General features: G+C 45.4%; 1 protein-coding gene across 1 annotated transcript in view; it reads left to right on the top strand.

Moving 5' to 3' along the window:
- Myzap (myocardial zonula adherens protein) overlaps positions 1-26,873 on the top strand; it is a 94,049-nt gene that overhangs the window by 56,736 nt on the left and 10,440 nt on the right. The window contains exons 11-12 of the mRNA XM_059268208.1: positions 14,572-14,655; positions 25,631-25,731. Of these exons, the coding sequence (XP_059124191.1) occupies positions 14,572-14,655; positions 25,631-25,731 (185 nt within the window). The remainder of the gene's footprint in view (positions 1-14,571; positions 14,656-25,630; positions 25,732-26,873) is intronic.

The following is a 26,873-nucleotide window of genomic DNA, read 5'->3' as shown; positions in this document are numbered from 1 at the left end:
TGCCCCGTTTATGTAGTGCTGGAGATTGGACCCAGGGTCCCTTGCATGCTAGGCAAGCACTCTGCCAACTGAACTATATCCCTTAGCAGGTTCTTGAGTAGAACAGTTAAATTGTCTCTGTCTCAAAGATCTTCATTTCAAAACTGTCGTGTGATGCGCAAACAAAAGGTGCTTTGGGGAAATGCCCTGTGTCCCCGTTCTTCCCATAGCTGGTAATTAGGTCCACGGGGGGTCAGGGAAGGAGCCATGACCCTGAACCTTCGACCCTAACCCACTCCATTGAACTGTCCCCAGATCATGTCGCACGAGCTCTTCTCCACATTTAGTCTCCGACTTTTTGGAAGATGATAAGATGCTAGCCTGCTCTGGGTAGACGCAGAGGTGGACACGTCTTACTGGGCGTGATTAGAAGAAGGCTTGTTCACTCTGCGGGGAAGAGGTGGTGTTTATCTGTGCTGAGCCCTGGAGCAAGCAGGAAAGATATGCTATTCAAAGGAAACCTTGACCCTGTGGGGCCCTCAGGTCTGAAAACACTCTCAGACAGTAGCCTCGACACATACAACCTCAAACTACAGATCAAAGAGACCTCAGAGATCCACGGGATACTTTTTTTTAGAAACTTGGGTTCCTAGACATCAAAGCAAGAACTGCACTGAAAAGGACTATTAAAAATAACTCAGAAAGTGCCAGGTGGAACAGCCACAGAAGATGCCCACTAAGGAAGGGAAGAGAGGAGAAGCGTGCCAGCGCTGTGGGAAGGAGGCGCGCCTCACCGGATCACACTCCTGTAACTGCACGTTCAGCCAAATGTCCTGGCGGCTTGGTTATATTTGTATATGGTGGCCCTCATATTTGGAGGTGGCCCTCTGGTGTCCTTCCTGAATTACTGTCTACAGTCATTGTCAGTGAATGTCTCTCTCTTCTTCTTTAAGGAAAGTTCAGTTTGCTTCTAGCCTTCTAGGCATCTTGCCTGAATAGACATGGTTCAGCCAACTTCAGGAAAAGCGGGAATATGCCCAATGAGAAGAGAAATATGCCTAGCCTAAGTGAGATGAGTGAAGCATGCTTTGTGTTGTTATTTCATCAAAACATAGCAAGGGTTTCTGGGAGCCAGCAGGTGGTATGGCGGCAGTTTTAGTTAAGGGTGGCGTTAGCCTGCATAAGCCGGTAGACTGTGGTGGTGGAGTGAGCATCGCTCTGACCTTGGCATGTCTACCAGTTTGTTAGAGGAAAGTGTGTTGCGGGGCATGCTGTCTTGTCGGAGTTTGCCCTTGTTCGTTCACATTGGTGGTCTGGTTGACCCCAGCTTAGGCTGGCGTGGAAGGGAAGGAAACAGACAAGACAAGTAATTCCACACTTCAAAAGAGCTCTTGGTGACGTGAGCCTGGGTGTGGGGTCCCGTTTGAAGCTGGACCCCGCGTACTCTGTAGGGGTTTGTGGAAAGCTGGAGTCAGAGTCAAGAGCTGCTCACCCTCTCATGACCATAGGTAGTCACTTACCTGCCCTATTCCTAAGACTCAGTCTCCGTCTGGCATTTCTTCTGGAACAAGTCATGACCCAGTTTCAGGAAGCGAAATCACAGAACCTAAGGGAGTGGCCTTGGACCTGAGAGAAGGTGTATCCTGGGTGAATCTCTCTTCCTGTGTGGTGTGGTATGCTTTTGTCTGTCTGAAGTTTCTCCTCTCTTGGGCTATCGTCAATCCCCTGAAGCCTTGTTCTGTGGAGCAGATGGTGAGGGGCCCAGAGTGTGAACCACTCTCCTCCTGTGTCCCCAATGCCGCTCCCGCCTCCTGTCCTGGCCCTGGTCGTAGGCTAACTGGTGAGCTTCTTAGATCTGGGCCCTTTGCTTCAGCTTACAATCCTGTGTCTTAGTTCTGTCTTCCTCTCTGGATGGACATGGTGTCAGCACGACTTAAATTGCTTCCAAACCTGACTTACGTTCAAATCCTTAATCACCTGATATCCCCCGGCTCTTATTTGGACTCTTTGCCTGGACTCCTAAGGCTATATCTTGTCTCCTGGCCACTCTCCATCCCACCCAAAGGAGGTGCTGGTCAACTTGAGGCAGGATTTATTTATAGCCAGTGAAAATGTTATCGTTTCAAATTCTAGTGGTTAAACATAGTGTATGTAGTCACTTCTTTATTTTAGTTAAAATCTTTTTTTTTTTTTTTTTTTTTTTTGGTTTTTCGAGACAGTGTTTCTCTGTGTAGCTTTGAGCCTTTCTTGGAACTCACTTGGTAGCCCAGGCTGGCTTCGAACTCACAGAGATCCGCCTGGCTCTGCCTCCCGAGTGCTGGGATTATAGGCGTGCGCCACCACCACCCGGCTTTAGTTAAAAATCTTAAAACTTTGTCCATGAAGTTTTTAGAGGTATCACAAGGAACACAGCTGGGTCAACCTTTCTTCCCTATGTATTCTAGAAAAAAAGGATCATAAGAGCATAGGCAGGTCATAGTGCATTTAGTGCATAATCTTTGTCAGCCTGGTGAACACTCACTGTGGATTGGGAGGCAATATGGCACCCTCAGCTGGCTGGCCACACTTCTCCTTTGTGAACTAATGCTCATGTCCTTCACTGAGTTTTTAAATCGATTCCTTTATGTTCCCTCCTGATAATTTGTATGAACTCTTTGTGTTGCTGGCATGGATCATTTATTGAAAAATACTTGTGATGTTCTCATCTGCCAGTCAGTGGTATTTGTTTGTGGCATCTCTTATACAAATACTGAGTTTTTCTGGGGTTATAGTTATCATTGTTTCCACTGTGCTGTATGTCTTGTTTGTCATTTTCTGTAATGGTATTAAAGTTTTGTTCGTCATCTTTATCTTTTGTTGACCCCCACATGTCTGTCCCCGCCCCCTTCTTTCTCTGGTGTTGTCTACAGCTCTTCCACTGGACTCGGTGTGTTTTGCCCTCACTTCTCTGTTGTGCTGCTGGTTTGGTTGTCTCTCTCCCCCTCATAGAATGGAAGCTCTGTGAGGGCAGGGACTTTGGCCTGTTTCATTCATGACTGTATTACTAATACCTAGAATGGTCACTGGTATCCAGTAGGTGCTCAATAAATATTATTTTTGGACAAATAAAGATTAAGCCATCTGGATTTGTGTATGTGTGTGTCTGGTGTGGCCAGGACTCACTCTGTCTCTTTCTGGCTTATGAGAAGCTTGTTTTTCAACATCATTGTCCACTGAGGTTTTTTTTTTTTTTTTTCTTGTCACCTTTGGTAAGCTGGGGTTCTTCCCCGCTGTGCTGTTATCTTTGAATATTCTTGTCCTGCCCCTCTGCCAGAGTCTTTATAGAAGCCCAGTCTTTAGACGTAGGAGTTGGGTGTGTGGGGGGGGGGGAGCAGACAGGTCCAACCTACCGATAAGTCTGCAGAGATCGTAAGCAAGCATGTAAGAAGTACCCCCTGTAAAGCAGGTGTGAACATGGACATGAGCTCCTGCTCTCAAGGGACTGTCTGAATGACCTTTAAACTTATCAGAGGGTGAGCAGAGTGTGCTAAGTGACATACCCGGTTCTAAGCCATGGTCCTTTGAAAGGGTCCTTTCAAAATATCCCTAAAGTTTAGGTGTTGTGAATATGATATTTTGAAAGGACCATTTCTGGGAACACAGAAACTGGACAGCTTATCCTATACTCTGAGGAAATGAAATCTGGCTTTGCCCCTGCCTCTGTTTCTGACTGGGCTTTGTATTCACAAATTCACAAATTCCTTATCCTTTCCAAGATTCTGATTCCTTTTCAGTAAAATGAGACCAGTCACGGCAGTACCTGTCCCAGAGGTGGTGGCACAGACTGACTGATAACATGCATGCCAAGTGCTTTTATGACCACAGTGCCTCCAAGTGTGAAGTAATCCTCCTGTGGGTGGACAGTCTGCAGGGAGGAGGCAGTATCTGATAGCATCTTGCAGGATGGGTTGGGTTTTTCTAGGCAGGGATTGACAGGGTAGAAGAGGTCATGCCAGATAAGATGTAGAGTAAATAAAACAAAAAATATGAAGGCCGGAAAGTATGGGGTGAGTCCAGGCGTGGGTCTTGTTTGACTGCATTAGACGAGGGAGTGGTAATTGAAGAGGCAGGAAAATGTGGGTTGAGACCCATTGTGGTGGGTGGTGGGCACCGAGCCGAGAACAAGGTTGTTACCACTTGAGATTGCTCAGTGGCTCCTCCTGCTTGGTTTTGCCTGACCCTCAGAGTGGTGTCTCGGATGCCGGGCTAATAGCAGGGATGAAGGAAGAAAGAGGGCTGGGAGGAGAGCTTGGCTGGTGTGGGCAGGGTTCATATTCACAACACCTGCATTTTAGGGGTATTTTGAAAGGACCATTTTTAGCGTCAGTTTTGTGCCAGCTGTGGAGAGATGGGCGTTGTCTTGCTCTGAGTCAGCCTTCTTCCCAGATATTCCCATCAGCATCTGGGGCTGTTCCTCTGAAATTGCATCCATCCAGGAAAGCTCAGGGACAGACAAGCAAGTTGTTGCTTTCTTTCTTCATCCCACTTGCCTCCTCTTGGGTGGGTGGCGGTTTAAAGAATGGGGCCTTTCTGGGTCTGGTGGTGGCACATACTGTGGCCTGTAATTCCAGAACTTGGTAGAGGGAGGCAGGAGCATTTGAAGTTCAAGGTCATCCTCAGCTGGCCTGGGCTAATGAGACCCTGTCTCAGAAAATAAAATGGGCGGGGACTAGACTGGGGAGATGGCTCAGTTGGCAGAGTGCTTGCCATGAAAGAATGAGGGCCCAAGTTCAGATCCCCAGCGCCAGGCAGACATAGGAAGAAGGTCCCTTGAACTTGCTGGCCGGCCAGTCTAGCTTAGTTGATGAGATCCAGGTTCAGTGAGGAAGACATCTGTCATCAACCTCTGCATGCACACATATGTGTGCATGTGCACAGACACATACATATAACATGTACACACACACACACACACACACACACGTACATACGTATGTACGTACGCACACATGCACTGGGCAGCCCCAAGAAGTCCTTTGTAAGGGCAAATCCCACAATACCGTTTTTTTCCCAGCCCACCCTTTTCCCCAGGCCGCTGCCACAATGCTAAGGTATGGTCCTCAGGAGGATGGTAGCAGAAGAATCCCTCAACAGCAGGATGTGGATAAAAAGAGCCCGAGTCTCAGCATTAAAGAGGCTGCGGCTGAGATCTCAGCTCTTTCCAGCATCTTGCACCTTGGATCCTTGCTGGGGGTGATAACCTCTTAGGGTTGTTTGTGAGCATCACGAACTAAGCCATCCAAGGCCTATACCCAGTACATCTTCCTTTCTTTCCAGTGGATGCATTGGCATTGGGAAGCCAATGTATTCCTTCTTCCCTGACATCTAAGTCATTCTGGGGTACCCAGGAGGATCTGCATGCTATTCTACTCTGAGAAGTTGAATTCTCATCAATCTAAGGTAGAAATCAAACCAAATAAGATTATCTTAGCTCAGAAGCCCATTTCAACTGATCCTTTTGACTAGCATAGTTCTATTGTTATATATTACTTCAAACTTAATAGAAAAAATTGATTAAAATATGCACCCTGTTCGTATCCAGCCTGGCTGAATGCCACAAGACACATTAATTGAAAGTGGATTTCCACTACCTACTCCAGCTCCATGAAGATGAAAAATGTGCCCATCTCCTCTGGGTTCCCATTGATTTTTCATTTTCTCCACTCACAGCTTCATTTAGCAATTTTCAGTTTCATTTGGTTGGGGCCTTGATTCATCCCCTCCCATGAGGTAATGCACCCTCCTCTTCATCCTTGTGAAGCCATTTTTCCAGGCTGTGTTAGTGCAGGACACCATCCGATCTTGTCAAATTGCTCCATGCCCAATGACATTGAAAAGGAAGCTAAGCTTTGTTATTTTCACTTTTACATTTTTATGATGGCCTTTCCTTTATCAAGGACAATGGAGTTTAAATTTATAACTCAAAAGGGTAGAGATGTAGCTTAGTGGCAGAATGACTTGGTACTCAAGGGCCTGGGTTTGATCCTTAGCATTGCAAGTAAACCAAGCCAAACCAAACTTGAAAACACCACACAACTTCAAAACTAGAGTCTACCCTTTGGAAGAAGGGTGTAAAATGCTGCTTATGTTCATGTTTTCGTGGCATGGTATAGGGGATCAAAAATGACCCCTGCTTTGCTGAGAGTATAGGAATGACTCTGACAGATCACGGAGCAAGAGATCGGGTTGAGAACAGGGAACGCGCTCTTAAGGACAAGAGGAAGCAGAAGCAAGAGGTGGAAGTTTGAATGAACTCTAGAAGGTTCTTCCTGTCCTGTTCCATCCCTGTTCTGTAAGAGCCCTGACTCAATGGCTCCCTAGTGGTTTTGAAAACAGTGTTGGTATGGGGGGGGGGGGAAAATAACTGGAGAGATGGCTCAGTGAAGAACACTTGCTGCTCTTGCATAGACTCAGGGTTCGGTTCCCAGTGCTTACAACAGCCTACAACTCCAGTTCCAAGGGATCCTATACCCTCTTCTGGGCTCAAAGGGTAACCATGTGCATGTGGTGTACATAAAACTCCTGCAGGCACATACACATAAAAAATAAATACATTCTGAAAACAGTATTGAGGATCTGAGCTAATTCCTTGTGGAAATTTTAAGTTTTCAAATACTGTGACAACAGATATTTCCCATGAGAAGGCTGTAGGGACTCATAATAAGGTTTCATGTTTCTTTATTTTGACCTAAAATTCAATTTCTCAGTATTCAGAAACATTCCGGAATAGCATTTACACATCTTTGACAAATATTTCAAGGAGAGAGTGCACAAAGTTTGAAGCAGATAGCCGTGGTGGTGGTGGTGGTGGTGTGTGTGTGGGGGGGGGGGGGGCGGGTCCTCAGGGAGGAAGCAGTGTGTTGGTGATGACAGGTGTGGCTTCTTCCTTAACGTTAATACTCTCTCAGCCCTTCGATCCTGATCTTGAATACGTGTGCCTGTGGGCCTTGTGGCTATTCTTACAATGAAAACAAACACATAATAAAGCAGATTTGAAAGGAAATAGACATGTCACACATTTAGCCTAGCTTCTTCCTATGATAAGAGCTTAAAGAGTTGAATCAATGTGACTATTGGTATTTTTTGTTGTTTTGTCTGGTTTTCTGAGAAAGCAGCCATTCATGAGTACCACGTAGAACTGTTTCAGTCCATTCATGAATCAGGCAGCACCATGCACAAGTGTTTCAGTGTTTCAGGACTTCACAAGGGGCACAAAGGAGAAACTTTCACAGGGTGTCGTCTGAAGCAAGACAAGGCAGATATGGAGGGCTGGGGATGTAGTTTGGGCCCTAGACTGTCTGCCTAGTGTACATGAAGGCCTGGGTTTAATCCCCAGAATAAACCAGGCATGGTGGTACACTCTGTAAGTGGAGGCAGGGGTCAAGTTCAAGGTCATTCTCAGTTACTTGAGAGGTGAAGGCCGGCCTGGGATCCATGAGACCTTGAACTAAATTTAAAAATAAAGTGTGTGTGTGTGTGTGTGTGTGTGTGTGTGTGTGTGTGTGTGTGTGGTTACACTAGAAAGTGCCTAGTTAGAAGTTAGTCGGCAGTTTCTGATCTCTGAAGGCCCTAGATAGAGGTTCATTGGTGGATTCTGGTCCAGTACTTGCTCTGATTGGTGCTCCTCATTATAGGCTAGCTTTTGGCTTCTGATTAAATCTGAGTTTCATTTTCTTAAGGCAGTTGTTGACCAGTAACTCCCCAAGAGGTTCTATTTGCTTGGGTCAGAACCCCAGGCATTGATTCCTAATTATTTCAACACTTTCTGGGTTTGCAGCCTCTCATCATAATATTTTCACCCAAACCTAACTGTCCTTCTCCATCATAGCTGGGTTGTCTTTGTCTCGGTGTAAGACTTCTAGTTGTGACCAGGGTGTTTCTTTGTTTATAATGGGACCTTACACTGTAGCCTAGGCTGGTCTGGAATTCACTCTGTGGCCTCTGCTGACCTGGAATATGTGACAGTTTCCCTGCTTTGCCCTACTGAGTGCTGGAATTACAAATGTGAGCCCCTGTACTTACCCTTGACTCTGGGTGTTGGTTGAGGTAGACTCATGTAGTTCAGAATGGCCTCAGATGTACTGTGTAGCTGACCTTGACCTTGAACTGCTAGTCAGTGCCTGAGTATAGAGATTACAGGTGTGCACCACCACCCAGTTTTATGAAGTGCTGGTGATCGAACCCAGGGCTTCATGCATGATAGGAAAACACTCTACCAAGTAAGCCACATCCCCAGCCCCTGACCACCAGTTGGGTTTGGTGGTGTTGTTTTGTAGAGGGTGGTTTGAGACAGGGTTTCTCTGTGTAGCCTTGGCTGTCCTGGAACTCACTCTGTAGACCAGGCTGGCTTTGAACTCACAGAGATCCGCCTGCCTCTGCCTCCCAAGTGCTGGGATTAAAGGTGTGTGCTACCACTGCCCGGCTTGACCAGCAGTTTTTGACATGACTGTCAGTACAGATTCCAGGAGGGAGGAAAGCTGACTGGACACACGGCTCAGGGATGTGTCATCTAGCTGGGAGGAATCTTGCATGCACTCTGCTTCATGTACTTCCTCTTTTATGAGGCATTTTCCACATATATTATCATTTCCCAGCTGGGATAAGAAAATACCTAAAGAATATTTTTCTTAACAACCTGTGCCAATCATGTCTAATATCAGATGCTAATTTGTGGCTGTATTTCACTCATTTCTCCTCACAGTTCCCCAGTTCCATATTGAGTTATGTTTCCTGAGCCTTGCACAGCTGGGTGTTGGTCACATAAGCCCAGCTATAGGGGGCGTCGTTTTCCATCTTCTAACATAAAATGGCCTGTCACACGTTATTGTTAGAGAGAAAAGCACAGGAATTTGCAAGTCTCACAGGTTTGGGCTGCATAGAACCTGTCCTAATCTATGTATAGGGGGTGCGGTGGGTTATGTGCATGTTGTACGTGTGTGTGCGCGCACGCGCGCGCGTTTGTGTGTGTGTGTGTGTTATATGGGTGCATATCCCTGTGTGCATGCTTGTGGAGGCTGGAGTACCACCTCTAGTATCAGCCTTATTCCTCAAGAGCCATCCACTTTCATTTATTTATTTGTTTGCTTATTTCTTTATTTACTGAGACAGGGTCTCTCACTAGCCTCGAGCTTGTGGATTAGGCTGGGTTTACTGGTCACTAAACCCCCGGAATCTGCTAGTTCTTGCCTCCCAGCACAGGGCCCACCACCATGCCTGACTTTTTAAATGCATGCTCTGAGGATCCACCTCAGCCTTGTAACCACTTGACTGACTGAGCCAACATAGTATGTCAGCTACATAGTCTCCTCAACCCTGTTCCTAAATTTTTGTATGATTTCTTCTTGGTCTGGTTGGTGACTCTTTTTGAGACAAATTGAGAGGAATCCTTTCACTACAATAATGGTTCCAAAGCATCTCATAAAACAAAACAAATCCCAACTAGTTGCTAGCCCACTGCCTCCCTAGGCAAGGTCAGTGTGTGGCCATGCTTAAGGATAACTGCTTAGCTCACACTGCAGATCCAAGTGTCTCAACTGTTGCTACAGAGGAGAAAAGCAACGATCAGTTATAACAAGCTACAACTGCTATTTCCCTTCTCTTTAAAAAAATTAACTTAAAATTTATGTATATGTGTGCCTGTATGTGCACCACTGTGTGCAGTACCCACAGAGGCCAGAAGAGGGCATCAGATCCCCTGGAGCTGGAATTCCAGGGAGTTGTGAGCCACCCAGTGTGGGTGCTGGAAACTGAATCCTGGTCCTCTGCTAGAGCAGTAAGTGCTCTTAACCAAAGGGTCATCTCTCCACCCTTTTCCTTCCATTTTAAACACCAAATCAGCCTGATGGCTTAGACAGTTGGCATCTTTAAAGATCTCGTTAGCATAGGTCATCTGTTCATTGTGGTACAGAGCCATGCTGATGGAGACAGGAGTTAGAAAGTATCATTTTAACCTCAGTTTAAAGATGCCAGGTAAGATTATAGGCAGGGGGCCTAGAACTGGACCTCAGTGTGACATTTAAATTCAGCTAGTGTAACAAGATTAGGTCTCGTAGAAGTCACCTCTGAAAGTCTGGAAAGTGAGTGCTCTGATTTCCCGCTTCTTAGCATCCTGACTTGAGCCTAGTATTCTGGATCATTGACCACCACCTGGTGACAGCCAGACCTAAATGCGGATTTTCTGAAGACTAATTGAACTTCCTGAGGGTCACGTTACAAATTGAAATACCTCAAGAAGTCACAGAAGGCCTGGGTAGAAGAGCAAGCCTGTGATCTCAGCACTCTGGGGTGGGGTAGAAGGATCAGGAAGAGTTCAAGGTCTTCGGCAACAGAGTGAGTTCCTAGTCAGCCTTGGCTATGTGAGCCCCTGTTTCAAAAAATTAATAGTGATGGAAAAGAGGGGCTGAGGTGTAGCTCATTTGGAAGAATGCTTACCCAGCATACAAATAGCCCTGGGTTTGATCCCCAGCACTGTTTAAACCTGGTGTGACTGCAGATGAGGAATGTTCATTTAACAGCGTCACCATCGCGTCAGGAACATTGGCTAAAATCCCTGAATCCTCCCCACCCACCATCCCTTCCTCCTCCTCCCAACCAAATGCCTCCTCAGAGTGACATCATCCTTTCCCTCCTTTCTCAGAAAAGGCTCCCAGAACATTCTCTGACATGCCTCCTGATGCCTTTGCTGTGGATTGATTTGTAGCCATTGCTTGGTATCTGTGAGCATCTGGTTCTAGAATCCTCCACGGAGACCAAAAAATACCTGAGAATTTCGAGGTCTTTCAGGAAATTGTGCAGTATTCGGGCAGAGTCTGCATACATCTCTTTCCTTAAGCATCTCTAGATTACTTATAATAATAATAAGATATAATAAATATAAATATATAAATAATAAAATAGCAACACTATGTATATAGTTTTTATACTATATTATATAAGGAATATTAGTAAGAGAACAATCTGTACACATTAAACACAGACACCTAAAAACTATTTCTGGCCTATAGTTTGAATCTGAGAATGCGGAACCCACAGATATGGAAAACCAATGTCATTTCAAAACCGGAATCTAAGGGTGGTGGTCAGCAGGATGGCTTTTGTCTGCTCATGAGATTCTCATGTCCCAAGGTCCTGCTGCTCTCTGTGGCCTGGTTTTAGTGTTCAAAGAAAACCACATCTCTTGTTTCCTTGACTCCCAAGCCATTCAAGAGTCCTTCAGAAGCAGAAGGCTAGGGTGTTTGAAATCACTGTTGATGTTATTTGATAGAATTTCATTCCTTACCATTTTAAGCCCTACAATGAATTTCAGGTCTCATTTTGGCTGCCACCTAAAGATTTAAGTCATTTTAGGACTGGGGACCTAGCTCAGTGGTAGAGTGCTTACGTAGCATGTACAGGGCCCTGGGTTCAATACCCAGTACCACCAAAAGGGAAAAACAAAACAAAAGACAACCAAAAGTTAATTTTAAAATTCTTAAGGACTGGGGAGATGACCCAGTTGGTAACGCGCTTGCCCTGAAAACATGAGGGCATGACTTTGAATTCCTACCACCCACAAAAAAGCTGGTCATGGTGGGCTGTGCCTGTAGTTCCAGTGATGATGAAATGGGGCTAAGACAGGAAGGCTCAGTGAGCTCCTAGTCAGTGAGAGATCATGTCTCAAAACAGGGTGGAAAGTAACAGGAAGATACCCAGTGTCAGCCTCCGGCCTCCACATACATATGCAAACACACGTACATACATGTGTGTGCAAACATGTAAATTTGTATATCAACACACAAAATCTCTGTACTGCAGGAAGGAAAGGCAAAAGAGCATTATGGGGGTGATTTTTGTAAGCCATTCCTATACAAAATGGAGAAAGTGACACAATTTTTTTTTCCTTTGGGCCCACAATCCTACACCAACATCAGAACTATTTCTCTTCCCTAATCCCCTCAATGGCTTTTATTTCCACTTGGGTACACTTTGGTGTTTCTGTCCCTCGAGGCTTTTTATAAACACTTTGCCACTTCGCAATGTGTTTGTTTCAAGTGTTTGTGTGATACACTCCATCATGCTGGTATCTTGTAATTTATGGCCGGTTCCTTTAGTGCGAGGCATTAAGGTTATTTCCATTTTCTCTCTATTATAAATAATGGAGGCAAGAACATCTTTCTCCATGCAGCTTTTTTCCTGTGTTTGAGTTATATCCTTAGGACAAATTCCCAGGAGGGGGATTAGTAGGTCAAAGGGTCTGAGCAGCTTTATGGCTCTTAATATTTATTGCTAAATTGCCTGAAGGGTCAGTCTAATTTACAGTACCACCTGCAACATATGAGTGTCCGCCCCTTCCAGACTTGCCAACGTTGGCCTCTTCAGGCACTACTTTGGGGCAGATTTCAGAGGTATTAAGGTAACTTGTGACTCTCTTTAATTTCTTTAGTTATGAAAAACCTTAAGTATGTTTATCTGGTTCTATTTTATATGGCTAGCTTTTCTTTCCATGGGGTGATAGATCTTGATATCACATGAAATTTAAAATATCTTATAATAAAAATGTCAAATGCAGGCCGGGGATATAGGTCAGCTGACAGAATGATCACCTGGTATGCAGGAGGTCCTGGGTTTGATCCCCAGCACGGCATAAAACTAAGTGTGATGGTGCAGCCTGTAATCCTAGCAGGAGGGTCAAGTGTTTGAGGTTATAAGCTACACAGAGAGTCTGAGGCCAGCCTGGCTTAGAGACTCAAAATGAATAAGTGCCCAGTTCTCCCAGCACAAAGAGGATATCGGTGAAGCCCACTAGGCTCATTCCAGGCTAAACAGATGATCCATGTAGCCACAGTGGTTTTCTTTACTCCTCTTTTCTCCATCTCTATGTTCCATGTTGAAGCAAATCCTAGCTCATGTTCGTAAGTTTCCTGCACAGTGCACAGTGCCTGTCTGAAACATGCACTTGTTCTGAGGATACTCATGATGCTGTCACCACGCCTGACAAGATGACACAGTTCCTTAGTGTCAGTTGGTACCAGGGTGCAACACGATTCTCGAGAGCATCTCTTCCTTGCTGTTCTGTTCCAGCCACCACACATATTCTTCATTTCTAAAGTTGGGGCTGGAGAGATGGCTCAGCAGTTAGGAGCACTGGCTTTTCTTGCTGAGGACCCAGGTTGGATTCTCAGCATCCACGTGGCAGTTCACCTTTTGTAACTCCAGTCCCAGAGGATCCGACACCCTCTTCTGACTTCTTGGAGAGTCCATAAGTGGTGCACACATACATACATTTCAGGCAAAACACCCACACAACATAAAATTAATTTAAAAAGTTTCTCATGTCAGTGTGTAAAAGATCCTTATTTTTGAAGGTTGCTTAGACCTTCACTGGCAGGGTATAGTGTAGGTTGTTCAACCAACCACTTATTTTGTGTTTTCTAAAACCCAAAATCACATGTCCAAGTTATTTCTAATTTGTCCAATGTGTCTTTGGGATATATGCCTAGAGATAGTATTTCTGGATCAAACGATCATCTCACATATGCTTTTCCAGGTGCCACTCAGTTCCCTTGCATGGGAGTTCTATCACTTTGCACTGAGGACTTTTTATAAATGGATATCCAAATGCCCAAATACATGAACGAGCTTGTTGGAAAGGTAGCATACCATTGATGGAGTCTGCATACTGATCTCACTTTTGTTCAAGACATGACCTAGCACAAAGTACCCTGGTTCTTGCCTTTGGAGATCCTCTGCTCTGTCCCAGGAAACAAGATGCCTGAGTGAAAAGCCAAGAGGAGTCCAGGGTGTGTTACATGATGTTATAGGTTTAACAAATATTACAGAAGTGACAGTGAAGCCCAGGTCTGTTCCTGCCTACTGAGTCCTTAGCCCTCTGAATTCCATGAATAATTTTAGTGATCCTTACCCCTAAACAAACTTTGGACACCTGGTTGGTCAGATACAAATGTATTAGAAGGAGTAACCAAATGTTTGAAATGCAGATGCTGTATCAGTCCAAGCTAGATAATTAATCACCTCTGTTGACTTGTTTGTGTCTGTCCTGAAGCAGACTTCCTGAACTGTAAGCGGATGTAATCCAAACAGTACAGTCGGTGTGGAGAGGTTGGCTAAACAATCCTAATGGGACATCCCTGGGTCTCAGAAGTTGTCAGAGATTCTCAGGTCAGCTGTGATCCAGGAAACAGGGAATCCAGATGGAAGGGCTGGGATGTAGCTCAGTGGGCAGAATGCTTACCTGACATGCACAAAGCCCCAAGTTCAATCCCCAGCACCCCATAAAACAGATCTGGTGGTACACACCTGAAATCCCAGCTCCCAGGATGTGGAGGCAGGAAGATCAGAGGTTCAAGGTCACGTCCAGCTATATAGCAACTGGAGACAAGCCTGAGATACATGAGACCCACCTTGTCTCAAAAAGAAAAAAAAAAGAATTAAATCGAAATGCAATCTGCACACAGGTTCTATGTAAACAAGCAGAAGTATTTCTGCCCACCGATTACCTTGCAGGCGTACAGTTCTGCATTTTCATCTGACAATTTTCCCCTTGTCTCTTTCCAGATTGAATCATTAAAGAAAAAAGTGCAGCAGAAGCAGCTCCTAATATTGCAGCTTTTAGAAAAAATCTCTTTCCTGGAAGGAGAGGTAAGAGGCTGCGGCCCTTTCAGGTCGGTGTCTTCCCTGCCATTAAATTTTATGTTGCTGATCCTGCTGTGGACACTTAATTAAAAATATGGCTATTTCCTGGCCTGGTAAGATTGATTGAAGGTTAACTGCCAGCTCTGCAAAGGAGCCCTGACAGCTCTTTTTTCTCTACCCTCTCCCTCTCCACGCTCCAGCCTGCTACTCGAGGCTGTGCTTGCAAATAGCGTGTCTGCTTCAAGAATTCCCCCAGCAACTGATACACCGTCAGTACTCACAGGCTCCCACGAGTGTGGAGGGCTTTATAATTTGTGAATGATCTGCACATACATCCCTCACATGTGATTTCCTTGGCAGCTTTTAAAATGTGGAGAGAAGGATTGTGATTTCTGTGTGAAATGGAAAAAGAGGCAGAAAAGGTTGGTGACCTCACTGAGGCTCACCCAGCCTAGGAAAGCACAGATCCCTGGTGGGAGAACAGACTCCCAATCCAACACTTGGCCTGTTACTTCGATAAGCATGTTTTAGAGGTGACTTAGTTTCGCCTGCAACTCAGAGTTGTTTCATAGTCCTGCCTCTGGCCTTTTGAAAGGCATTTGGGGGATTTTGTGGCAGTTCCAGGGAACGAAATTACGAGTTGGAAGACTCTTAGGAGGCTGGGTATTAATAGAAGAGCTGAAATCCATTTTCCCTGTAGGCTCTTTATTAAGAACTTGGCATTGAGCCTTTGTCTTCTCCGGCTCCACAAAGAGCTGGTTTGCCAAGCACCTGCCCTTGTCACTGTCCCTCTCTGTGGCCCTTCCCCCATGAGACAGCCCAGGACACAACAGTGAAGCCAGAAGAGAAGTACGATGGCATTTGTTGAGTGCCTAGTGCGTGCTGGGCATTGCTGGTTCTTTCTATATGGTCTGTATAACGTAGGCACAAAGAGTGGAGCCAGGTCTACCCTGGTGGAGCACATGACTGCTTATTGACCGAGTGATCAGGAAGGTCTCTTATCTCTACAAAGGAATCATAACTATACCTGTGCGGGACAGTGTGGGACAGTCCCAGGAGAGCACATAGGAAATGCCTGGCTGGGGCTGGAAAGATGGATCAGCCGTTAAAGGCCAGGCTCACAACCAAAACTATAAGGAGTGAGCACTCTGTTCTTAGATTATTGAAAGGGCTGCCCTCTGAAGAAATGATATATCCCCTGTTTTAAAGATAAGAGGCTGAATTTCAAGAAAATCATTTCCTGTCCACACTTACAGTAGAGACTCTGAGTCTGAGTCTACAGTCTACCTCCCTGCTCCATGCTTACAGGCATGGCGAGCCAGGTCATCATTTACTTTGATGGAGGGACTGCCCACAGCTGCCGTAACCAGGAGCCTCCATGGCCACTAGGGACCTGGTATCAGATTCAAGACCTGTAAGTCTCAGTGTCTTAAAGATGAGTAAATGGATATTTTTCTGTTCCCACTCATGTCTTCTCCTCCTTGGTCACTGGGCCCAGCACCAGCTTTTTTTTTGTTTTGTTTTTTTGAAGACAGTATCTCAAGTAGCCCAGGCTGGCCCCAAACCGTGTATGTAGTCAAGGATGACCTTGACCACTTGCTTTTCTGTCTCCGCCTTCTAATTACAGGATTACAGGTCTGGGCTGCCTCCCCTGGTTTCTGAAATTGCAGCCCTGTGTGTATTGGTTGTGGAGATGCAGATGCATAGCTTCCTAGTGACAGCTGAGAGTCCCCAGGAGAGGTCTATGTACCTAGAGAGAAGGAGTTTGCAGAAGACAGGGAAGAGATGCTGCCAAAGACAAGAGCCCCCCCCCCCAGTGGGTCCCCCACCTTGCTTCTGTCTGTGGCACTCCCAAGCTCTCCAGTAGACCACTAGGTGTCCAGGGGAGTGTTGTGCACAGTGAGGGGCTTGCAAATGCATGCTTTGGTGAATGCTCGGATGATTCAGCTCAGCTCTGCTGAGATGTGGCTATGAGGTCATGTTGTGTAGATGTAACCAACCGTCTTATTAAATAAGAAACACAGAGCCGATTCAGAGAAGAAAGCCAAGAGGTCAGAACTAAGAGCCTTACCCTTCCTGCTTCAGCCAGGAGAGCTCTCTTGGAAGGGGCCTACTTCCTGTGTGTTTATCTTTATAAAGACTTTCGGTTCTGCCTTCTCATTGGTTGTAAACCCAAACACATGACTGCCTCGTCACTGCCTGTCTGTAGAGACTTCCAGGTCTTCTATGGTTGGGATTGGGATTAAAGGCGTGTGTCTCCAATACTGGCTGTATCCCTGAACACACAGAGATCTACCTAGCTCTATCTACCAAGTGCTGGGATTAAAGGCGTGTGCCACCACCGCCACACTCTTGCTATGGCTCTAATAGCTCTGACCCCCGGGCAACTTTATTTATTAACATACAATTAAAATCACATTTCAGTACAAATAAAATACCACCATAATGTTGGGAGGTGATTCCAGGAGTCCCCAGTGTAGAATGGGGAGATGAGGCTGGGAAAGGAAGCTGACCTCTGTGGGCAGCCGAGGCTCATGACACTCCGGGGCTCTGGGATATGGATTGGAGCTAGCTTGAGTTATCTCCAGCAGACTGAGCATTCCCTAACCCCACCAAGACAGTGGCTTGGGTCTGCTCCTGGGGGTCTGGCCATTTGGCCACCTAGGCAGAATCACTTTGCCTGTGGCGCTCACAGGAAACCCCAGGTAAAGACTGAGGAGGTGATGTGTGTGAGGAGGCCCTGGGCATTAGAGGGTGCCGGAGGGCCCTACAGTGTCAACTATGCCCTGTCTCAGAACAGGACTGGGAATCTAGTCTTCCCTAAGCATTTAAACACTGATTATAAAGCTCATTAACCTTCCTTAAATTATTTAAATCCAGAGCAAATATGGCCAGTTGCTCTTGACCATTTTCCACATCGACCTTAAACAGCAGACAAGATTACAAAATAAGTCACATGAAAAAAATTCAATGCAGTTAGACTTAAGTATTCTAAAATATTAAATATCACAAATTTAACTCATTGTGTTATTAATTTTTTTAACCTTCCTAAGGCTACTGTTTCGTTTATTTCAGTATTGTGTGTGTATGTGTGTGTAGGCTAGAGGACAACAACCTTGGATGTTATTCCTGGGGAGGACTACCTGTCTGTTTTGAGACAGGATTCCCCATTGGCATGGAATGTAGCAAGTAAGTTAGGCTGGCTGGCCAGTGAGCCCCAGGGATCCTCATGTCTCGAGCTCTCCAGAGTTGGGATGACAGGTACATCCCATGATGCCCAGCTTTTTACATATGTATCCTTGCTGGCTATGTGTGAGTACTGACACCGATGAGCACCCCTCTTTCCAGCTGTGTGACTATGTGTGACTATGATTCTGAGCTGTCCTTCTGTGGGCTGTGGTATCCTGGGCAAGCTGATTCTCACTTCGCTTTATTATTACCAGCACAGAGGTGTTACAGACAGGCATATAATTAATACATAATAAACTATGTTGTTTTAGAAAAGCTCCTAGGTCAAGAATATCAATTACATTTCTTACACATCTTATAATCATCTTACTTATATTATATCATCTTTTATAAAATTATCTTGGCTGCTGATATAAAGACATCTAATAGTACTCCTTATATATTGTATATTAACTTTGCCTTTGAATGCTATGATGGACAAAAGGCGTTTCTCAGACTCAGCTTGCTGCCGGATCATAACAATTTTTTACCCTCTGCTTTTAAGCAGTTTGCTATTGCTATAAGAATAGGTAGGTAAATGGCTGAAGAGCCTTGGTTCTTACACACATCTTTGCTTAGCCCTGTATCGTCCTTAGGTCTGTGGGGAGTGCATAGTGATAAGTCAAAGCTGACTCACGAGAGTTAATTGTATGCACCCGGATACCTTTTACTTCTTCACTCCGTGGTATCATATAGGACTCAGGCAGGTTCAGGACTCGGGCAGGTTCAACCTGCTGCTGCACGTAGCTGAGGATAGCTGTGAATGATCATACGTGTCCTTACAGTGTTCTGAGGAGAAAGCTCACTTGGGAAAGTGAGGACCTGGTTCAGTCTCCAGAACCCATGTAATAGGCAGGGGGTGGTGACACGCTCCAAGACAGGTGATTCCTAGGGCTTTCTGTCCAGCCAGCCTACGTTACTTAGTGAGCTCCAGGCCCATGAGAGACTGTACCTAAAAAAACAAAAACAAAAACAAAAACAAAAACAAAAAAAAAACAAGGTTGATAGTGGCTGGGGATGAGAGGTGACGTTGAACTCTCACCTCTGCATGTACACACATGCACTGTACATACATAAACACACACAAAAGTGAGATCTATTTTGTTGTTATTTTTGTCACTCAATGGCATAGTTCTCACATGTAAACTTTGCCCATGACAGTGTTGGGCTGAAATCTTACAAAGTGCCTGTGTCTGATGGGAGACTAGATTCTGACCCACGTTTTATCATTATCTGTGTGTGAGCACGAGCAGGTTGTTCCACTCACCGCTTAGGCTCAGTGACGCCGTCTTTAAAAGAGGCAAGAGGAGGGAGAGAGGGCTCATGTCACCCCTGAGATTGCTTTTATTTGGAATGTTTGAAAGCTTGCTGCTCCCCCCACCCCCTGCAAACCACATCAAGACATTAGACAGCACTCAGGGGAACACTGGGCGCCTGATCCTGGGCTCATGGGGGGTCTGGAATCTTCTTTCCTTTTCAAATAGAGAATATCAACTACTCCTTGGTTCTATCATTCACTCTCAATGGTTGTTTAAAGTTATTAGGTTTTACATGCACACACACACACACCTCAAAAATACACCCCAGATTCTCAAAAGCTCCTTTTTGCCTGGCTTTCTTCCATTCTTTTTTTTTTCCTCCTGAAAATATTTTTGTTTACTTATCTTCTGGAGAAGGGTTATTCCATTCCCTTTTTCTGACATTTTAAAGCATGCTCTGGGGCTGGAGAGATGACTCAGTGGTTCAGAGAACTTGCTGCTCTTGCAGAGGACTGGAGTTCAGTTCCCAGCACCCACATCAGATGTCTTACGGCTACCAGTAACTCCAGCTCCAGAGGATCTGATGCCCTCTTCTGGCCTCCATGAGCACCCACATGAACATGTGTCTGTATACATGTAGACATAGACAATGCTCATAAATAAAAATTTAGAATTTTTAAATGTTCTGAGTCAGCAAGAATGCCCAATGGGTAAAAGTGCGTCTCTAGGACCCATATTGTAGAAGGAAAGAACAGATCCTGTGGGTTGTCCTCTGACATCCACAGGTGCGAATTCACACACACACACACACACACACACACACACACACACACTCACACACACTCACACAAAAATGTAATAAAACACTTTTTGAAATATTCTCAAAATAATGGGACTGTGGTGGTTAAGAGCAGCAGCTGCTCTTGCAGAAGACACAGGTTCAATTCCCTGAACCTACATGGTGGCTACAACGGTCTGTAACTCCAATTCCAGGGCATTCAGCACCCTCTTCTGTCCTCCTTGGGCACCAGGCACACACTCCGTGAATACACAGACATGCAGGTGGACACTCATACATATAAAACAAAAGAGAATAAATCTTAAAAAGAATGTCCTAAAGTAAAATTAGAGGCCTGGTCTTCAGTGAGAGGCTAAGCCTTCTGGACTGGATTCTGTTTTACTTTGCTGAAAATCTTGAACTTACAGTGACATTGAAGAGTCACAGGAAATGAATCCAAAGTCCGGCTTGTGTCCTTCCTATCCTTAACATACACAGTGCAGGGCACATGCCTCTCTGTGTGTCTGGGGAACACTGCTAAGACTCTCATTAAGTTTCCTGGGGAGCACTGTGGCAGCAGCACCTGGAGCATGGCTCCCCACATGGATTTTATTGGACATGTTCTTGTCTAGGTATCTCAGTCAACTCCTGGCCACTGGCTTCCCTGGGCCTGAGGGGAGCTGGGAGAGGAGATGACTGCCCCGTGTGTGTGTGTGTGTGTGTGTGTGTGTGTGTGTGTGTGTGTGTGTGTTTGTGTGTGTGTGTGTGTGTGTGAATTTCCCCCATATACCTAGAGGGACCATGGCAGGTCCTTTCTTCCTGGAAGGTATGTAAACCTCCCTGTCATACAGTGGTACTCACTACACGTCCAAACACAAGGTGGTGGTGTTTGAAAGCGGGAAAGCCGGCACATCGCCCCGCAGCCCCAGAAGCTTCTGCAGAGTTCAGTCATTTCACTGGCTCTCACTTCTTTTTATTATTCTTTCCAGCTTAGCACCAGCGATGCTATAATCAGGTATACAATTCATACCCAAGTAGCTACACAGCCTCATAAATGCTTCCTAGTTTAAAAATCAACAAAATGTTAGCGTATCTTACAGATACCCTACTTCTCTATTATAAGATGGTTTTGGACTGTTTCCTACTCTTTTCTCTTTGAGGCAGGGTCTCATGTAGCCCAGGATGGCTACATATTCATGTAGCCGAGGGTGGTCTTGAACTCCTGATGCCCTGTCTCTGCCACCAGTGTGCTGGGATTAGAAGTTTGTTCTGTCTTACTGGGTTTTAATTTGGCCGCCTTTGTTTCTCTCAATGATGTCTCTTCTGTGGTTCCAGCAGCTCCGTTAGGCCTTTAACAACTGCAGCACGGTTCCATGAGGCTCCGCTAATTGTTCTGTCTTTAACTCTGTGTGTGTGTGTGTGTGTGTGTGTGTGTGTGTGTGTGTGTGTGTGTGTGCATGCATGCATGTGTGTGCTTTGTGAGTGCATGCATTCGTGTGTGTGTGTGTGTGTGTGTGTGTGTGTGTGTGTGTGCATACATGCATGTGAAGGCCAGATGCCTGCATTGGATGTTTTCCTCCTCCACCTCCCTTTTTTTATTTTTTAAGACAGGGATTTTCGCTGGGCAGTGGTGGCGCACGCCTTTAATCCCAGCACTCGGGAGGCAGAGGCCGGCCGATCTCTGTGAGTTCGAGGCCAGCCTGGGCTACCAAGTGAGTTCCAGGAAAGGCGCAAAGCTACACAGAGAAACCCTGTCTCGAAAAACAAACAAACAAACAAAAAAAAAAAAAAAAAGGGGATTTTCAGTGATCCTGGCTCTCACTGATTTGGCGATACCATCTGGCTAGTGAGCCCTGAATCTGCTTCCTAGCACTGGCCTTTTTTATGTGAGTTCTGGGACCAAACTCTGGTTTTTTTTTACAAGGCAGACGCTTCACCCACCGAGTCATCTCCCCAGCCCTAACTTCTTTTAATTGGATGATTTCTATTAATGCACCTTTAGATGTGCTGGTTCTTCCCTTCACCGCCTCCCTGCTCTCCCTAAGTCCACATAACAGAAAATAACAACAGTCACAACAACAATAACAATAATTTTAAGTGTTGTACTTCTCTATTCTAAAATTCCCAGTTGAATCTTGCATGGCTCTTTTTTAAATTTTTTCTTTACTAGTTCATTACTGTGAGCATGTTTTCCGTTATCTCTTGGTCATAGTTACAGTGGGTACATTCCCATCCTTACCTGCAAAGTCCAGTATCTGAGTCCTGTCAAGACTGTTGTCTGTCCATCCCTGTTCCCCCAAGAACAGGTCACATCTTCCTGTCTTTTCATAGGCTGTGTGACTTTCGATTCTAAACCATCCAGTGTGAACCCTTTAATGTGGAGAATTTAGATCAGTGGTTCTCAACCTTCCTAGTGCATAGCTGTAATTTTGCTACTGTTGTGAATTGTAATATAAATACCTATGTTTTCCAATGGTCTTAGACAACCCCTGTGAAAGGGTTGTTCTGCCCCACGGGGCTGCAACCCACAGGTTGAGAACCACTGCTTTAGAGTCTGTTTCGTGGTTCTAAAGAGCAGTGAGGATTTTTCCCTTAAAAGCAAATGAATTTGTTTAGATCCCGCTGTTTCCTGCTGTGTCTGTAATGCATGATGGCTCAGTTCATTTCTTTACCACTCAGATTCAGACTTCTTTTAGTTCACTGTAGCATGCATCTTAAAGGTACTTATTAATAAAATCAAACCTGAGTCCAGTTATTGGGGTGAATGCTGGAAGATCAGAGAAGCAGAACAAGCCACAGCTTCCTCACCTCACCAGTTCCTCAGCTGATCCTGTTTCCTCAGACTGGAAGCCTCTGAGTCCTTATCCAAATGAATCTCAGCTGAACTTCTCGAAAGCCTGAATGCTTAACCAGCCTAGTTTCTGGTTTTCACGCCTTTTATACCTTTCTGCTTTCTGCCCTCACTTCCTGGGATTAAAGGCGTGTGTCACCATGCCTGGCTGTTTCCAATGTGGCCTTGAACTCACAGAGATCCAGAGGGATCTCTGCCTCTGGAATGCTAGGATTAAAGGCGTGAGTGCCGCCATTTTCTGGCCTCTGTATCTAGTGGCTGTTCTGTTCTCTGACCCCAGATAAGTTTATTAGGGTGCACAATATTTTGGGGAACACAATACCACCACAGTTCACCCTTCATGAGCATGGTTCAAAGGTCTGCTGGAGACCTCTACTGAGTGCAGAACACAATTTGGGGTTTCCTCCTGCTCTGATTCTCCTCTGCCCACTTGTTTCATTGTCTTTGGTGGTTCAAGGCTCCCTTTCTTGGCCAGAAGAGGGCGTCAGATATCCTGGAGCTGAAACTACAGGTGGCTGTGAGCCGCCCAGCGTGGGTGCACATCGTCTTTGCTTCCCCAGCTCTGTCTGTGACGCCCCCCCCCCCCCCGTTCTAACATAGCCCCTCCGGGCTCACGCTAATACTTTGTCATATTTTTGTAATGTTTTTTTTTTTTTTTTTTTTTTTTTTTTTTTTTGGTTTTTCGAGACAGGGTTTCTCTGTGTAGCTTTGCGCCTTTCCTGGGACTCACTCTGTAGCCCAGGCTGGCCTCGAACTCACAGAGATCAGCTTGGCTCTGCCTCCTGAGTGCTGAGATTAAAGGCGCGTGCCACCACCGCCCGGCATATTTTTGTAATGTTATCACACCGTTCTGTTCTGCTCAGTTGTCTGTACCCCAGCAAGACCAAGCTCCACCGGACGGATGCACCTTGTACTGTGTTTCCTTAGCTCTTCCCTGCCTTCCCTTACACTGTCTGATGCACAGAAGACACACATTATTTTCTTTTACTGATTTTATCCAATTTTCATGAGTATTAATTTTTAATTTCTGTACCACCGAGGGTATTTGACATTATACTCAGAATCCCTGTGAAATTAAACAGAACATTTGGACTCACTTATTCACTCTTCCCTGCATACCAGTCCAGGAAAATGTGCTAACTCCATCTCTTCTGCCCCCTGTTGGTATAGCCTCACTCTGGCATTCCACGAAGCCTTCGGGATTAAAGTCTTTACATTGGAGAGGAACAGGCCATGGGGGCTGCAGTTGCCAGCAAGAAAGACCTCTTTGGCTTTTCTCTTTCCTTATAAATAGCAGGAGAATGTGCCCTGCCCCCAGGAAGCCAGCACCTGTCTCCCATTCTACAGATTGGGTGACAGAGTGGAACCTATTCTGTCACAGCTCATTAGTTGCTGGGGCATCGTGAGCACACTCTCTTTCTTTATACCATGTCCATGTATCCGAACCCCATGCAGAACAAGGCTTATACAACAGCTCCTTGGCGTTGCTCATTCTGAGGGGAGCTACTGAGTGGCAGCCCACATCACTTCAGACTGAAGTCGGCTTCTGAGTCCTTGGGACTTTTTTCTAACCTCCCCTTAAAAAAAAAAAAGTTTATTTATTTTTATGTGTATGAGTGATTGGTACATTTATTCAGTAAATTTTATCTTGTATGTGTTACATATCAAGTTTAAAGACTCCAGCCAAGAAAATAGATAGGGCCTTTATGATTTTAAAATTGAGTCTGTCATTACCAAAGGAAAAAAAAGGTTAAAAAAAAAACTTGTTAAACATCAATTAAGGAATTGGAGAGCTGGCTCCGCAGTTAAGGACACTTGCTACTCTTGCAGGGGACTCAGATTCGGTTCCTAGCACCTGTGTCAGACAGTTCACAACTGCCTGGAACTTCAGCTCCAGGGGATCTGACACCCCTTGGAGGCCAGAAGAGGGTGCTGGGTCCCCTGGATCTGGAGTGAAGCTGAGCCAGCCCCATCCTCACCTTTCGTACCCCCTTGCCCTTCATTTTCCCCATGGGGCACATTTCCAATCCCTGGGCATCTAATCATAAGCTTATGCAGTGTTTGGCTCCAGCTTAAAAAAAAAAGAAAAAGCCATGAAAAGTATACAGAATGCTAATTTTAATCCCAAGGAGCTCATTCTAGTTTATATGTTTGAGATTCTGAATTTTTCCACACCTATGAAATACTAATTATCCAGTTATAGAGGCTTTTCCCACTAAATTAAATTAATAGACTTACTCATTTTACAGCTTAGTAAGGGAGTGTTAAAAAGTTGAGTTGCACTGTATTTATAATGCCAAAAATGCGATAAATATCTAACTGCTCATTGTACGAGACTAGTTAAGTAAATACTGTACATCCATACAATGGGATACTGTGATTCAGTTGACGGAGTTTGTTGACTTAGAAAGAAAGCTAGTAAATTTGGGGAGATATCTACAACACATTGATGTGTGTGTATGCGCGTGTGTGCCTGCGTGTACGTGCACGTGTGTGTATCTTCACAAACATGCAATAGAGTTTATGTGGAGGTCAGAAGACAGCTTGTAGGAGTCAGCTCTCTTCTACCGTGCAGGTCCTGGGGTTCGAACCCCGGTCACCGGCCTTGGCGGCCATCCCCTTTACCCAGTGAGTCACTGCACCGTCCTGACAACAGATGTGCTGATTGAACAACAGCGAGGTGATGCAGCGATGGACCAGCGTGTGTTATTTTCATTCATGCACAACTGGATGTGCATGTGTGCACACACACGGAGAGCTCTGCATAATGGAATCCGTGTAGTTCTGCAGCACCAGTTCTGAAAGGCACGTGGATGTCAGTGCTGCAGGCTCGATGTACTAAGACTGCCTTCCTCTCGTTTCTAGAACAATGAACTACAAAGCAGGTTGGACTACTTGACAGAAACCCAGCCCAAGACTGAAGTGGAGACCAGAGAAATTGGAGTGAGCTGCGACCTTCTACCCAGGTAGTTGGGGATTTCCTGTTTTTTTTTTTTTTTTTGTTTGTTTGTTTGTTTGTTTGTTTTTTCTGACAAAAATCCTTCTCGACTTACGAAGACGATTGTCCTGGGCTGTGATGAACAGCATCGAATTCTTCCTCTGGAAAGTACAGCTCTGGAGCTAAGTGTGACTTTTGAGAAGGCAGAGGGACTGTGTGGGGTGGAGGAGACAGGAAGGAGAGACTGAGGAAGCTATGACTCTCAGCTACTGCATGCCTTTGCTCACTCTCTCATTCATTCATTCATTCATTCATTCAGCAAACTGTAGCAGGCAGATAGGTTGCAGAGAGAAATGAGATTGGCCCCTGCCCTGGAGTAGTGTATGGAGGTAGGGACAGGATATAGGAAGACATTAATTACCATGTTCGAGGGGTGTGCTGGCTACCTTCAGAGGGAGTGTCCAAATGGGGAACAAAATTCATCCATCCTTTAGTACCATAGCTGATCTATTCAGACGTCTGGTTTGAATCTGGTTCATCATAATGATCTTAGACTGTGTGCTGGCTAGTTTTACTTCAGTTTGACACAATCTAGAGTCATCTGAGAGGAGGGAGCCTCAGTTGAGAAAATGCCTCCAGATGATATGGCCTAGGCAAGCCTGTAAGTCATTTTCTTAATTAGTGATTGATGGGGGAAGGCCCAGCCCATTGTGGGTGGGGCCACCTCTGGGCTGGTGGCCCTGGGTTCTATAAGAAAGCAGGCTGAGCAAGCCAGTAAGCAGCACTCCTCTGTGGCCTCTGCACCAGCTCCTGCCTCCATGTTCTGCCCTGTTTGAGTTCCTGTCCTGACTTCTTTTAATGATGAACAGTGATGTGGAAGCATAAGCCAAATAAACCCTTTCCTCCCCAAGTGGCTTTGGTCAATGTGTTTCACCACAGCAATGATAACACTAAGACAGACTATACTCTACCTTTGACCATCCGGCTTTGTTACTAGGCTAGAGGGCTGACCTGTTTCTTGTTAAGCTGCTCCCCACAGCAAGGTCTGTGTCCTGCTGAGTCACAGTTGAGCCTGTGATTTAGTGTCCTGCCTCTGACTGACACAAATTTGCCTTAGCTGGATGCTCAATTGTGCTCAGCCAGGAGGATGTGACTGTGTGTATAACATGG

Source organism: Peromyscus eremicus, chromosome 7, assembly GCF_949786415.1.
Source record: "Peromyscus eremicus chromosome 7, PerEre_H2_v1, whole genome shotgun sequence".
NCBI classification, from domain to species: domain Eukaryota; kingdom Metazoa; phylum Chordata; class Mammalia; order Rodentia; family Cricetidae; genus Peromyscus; species Peromyscus eremicus.
This window is presented reverse-complemented; position numbering and strand designations above follow the sequence as displayed.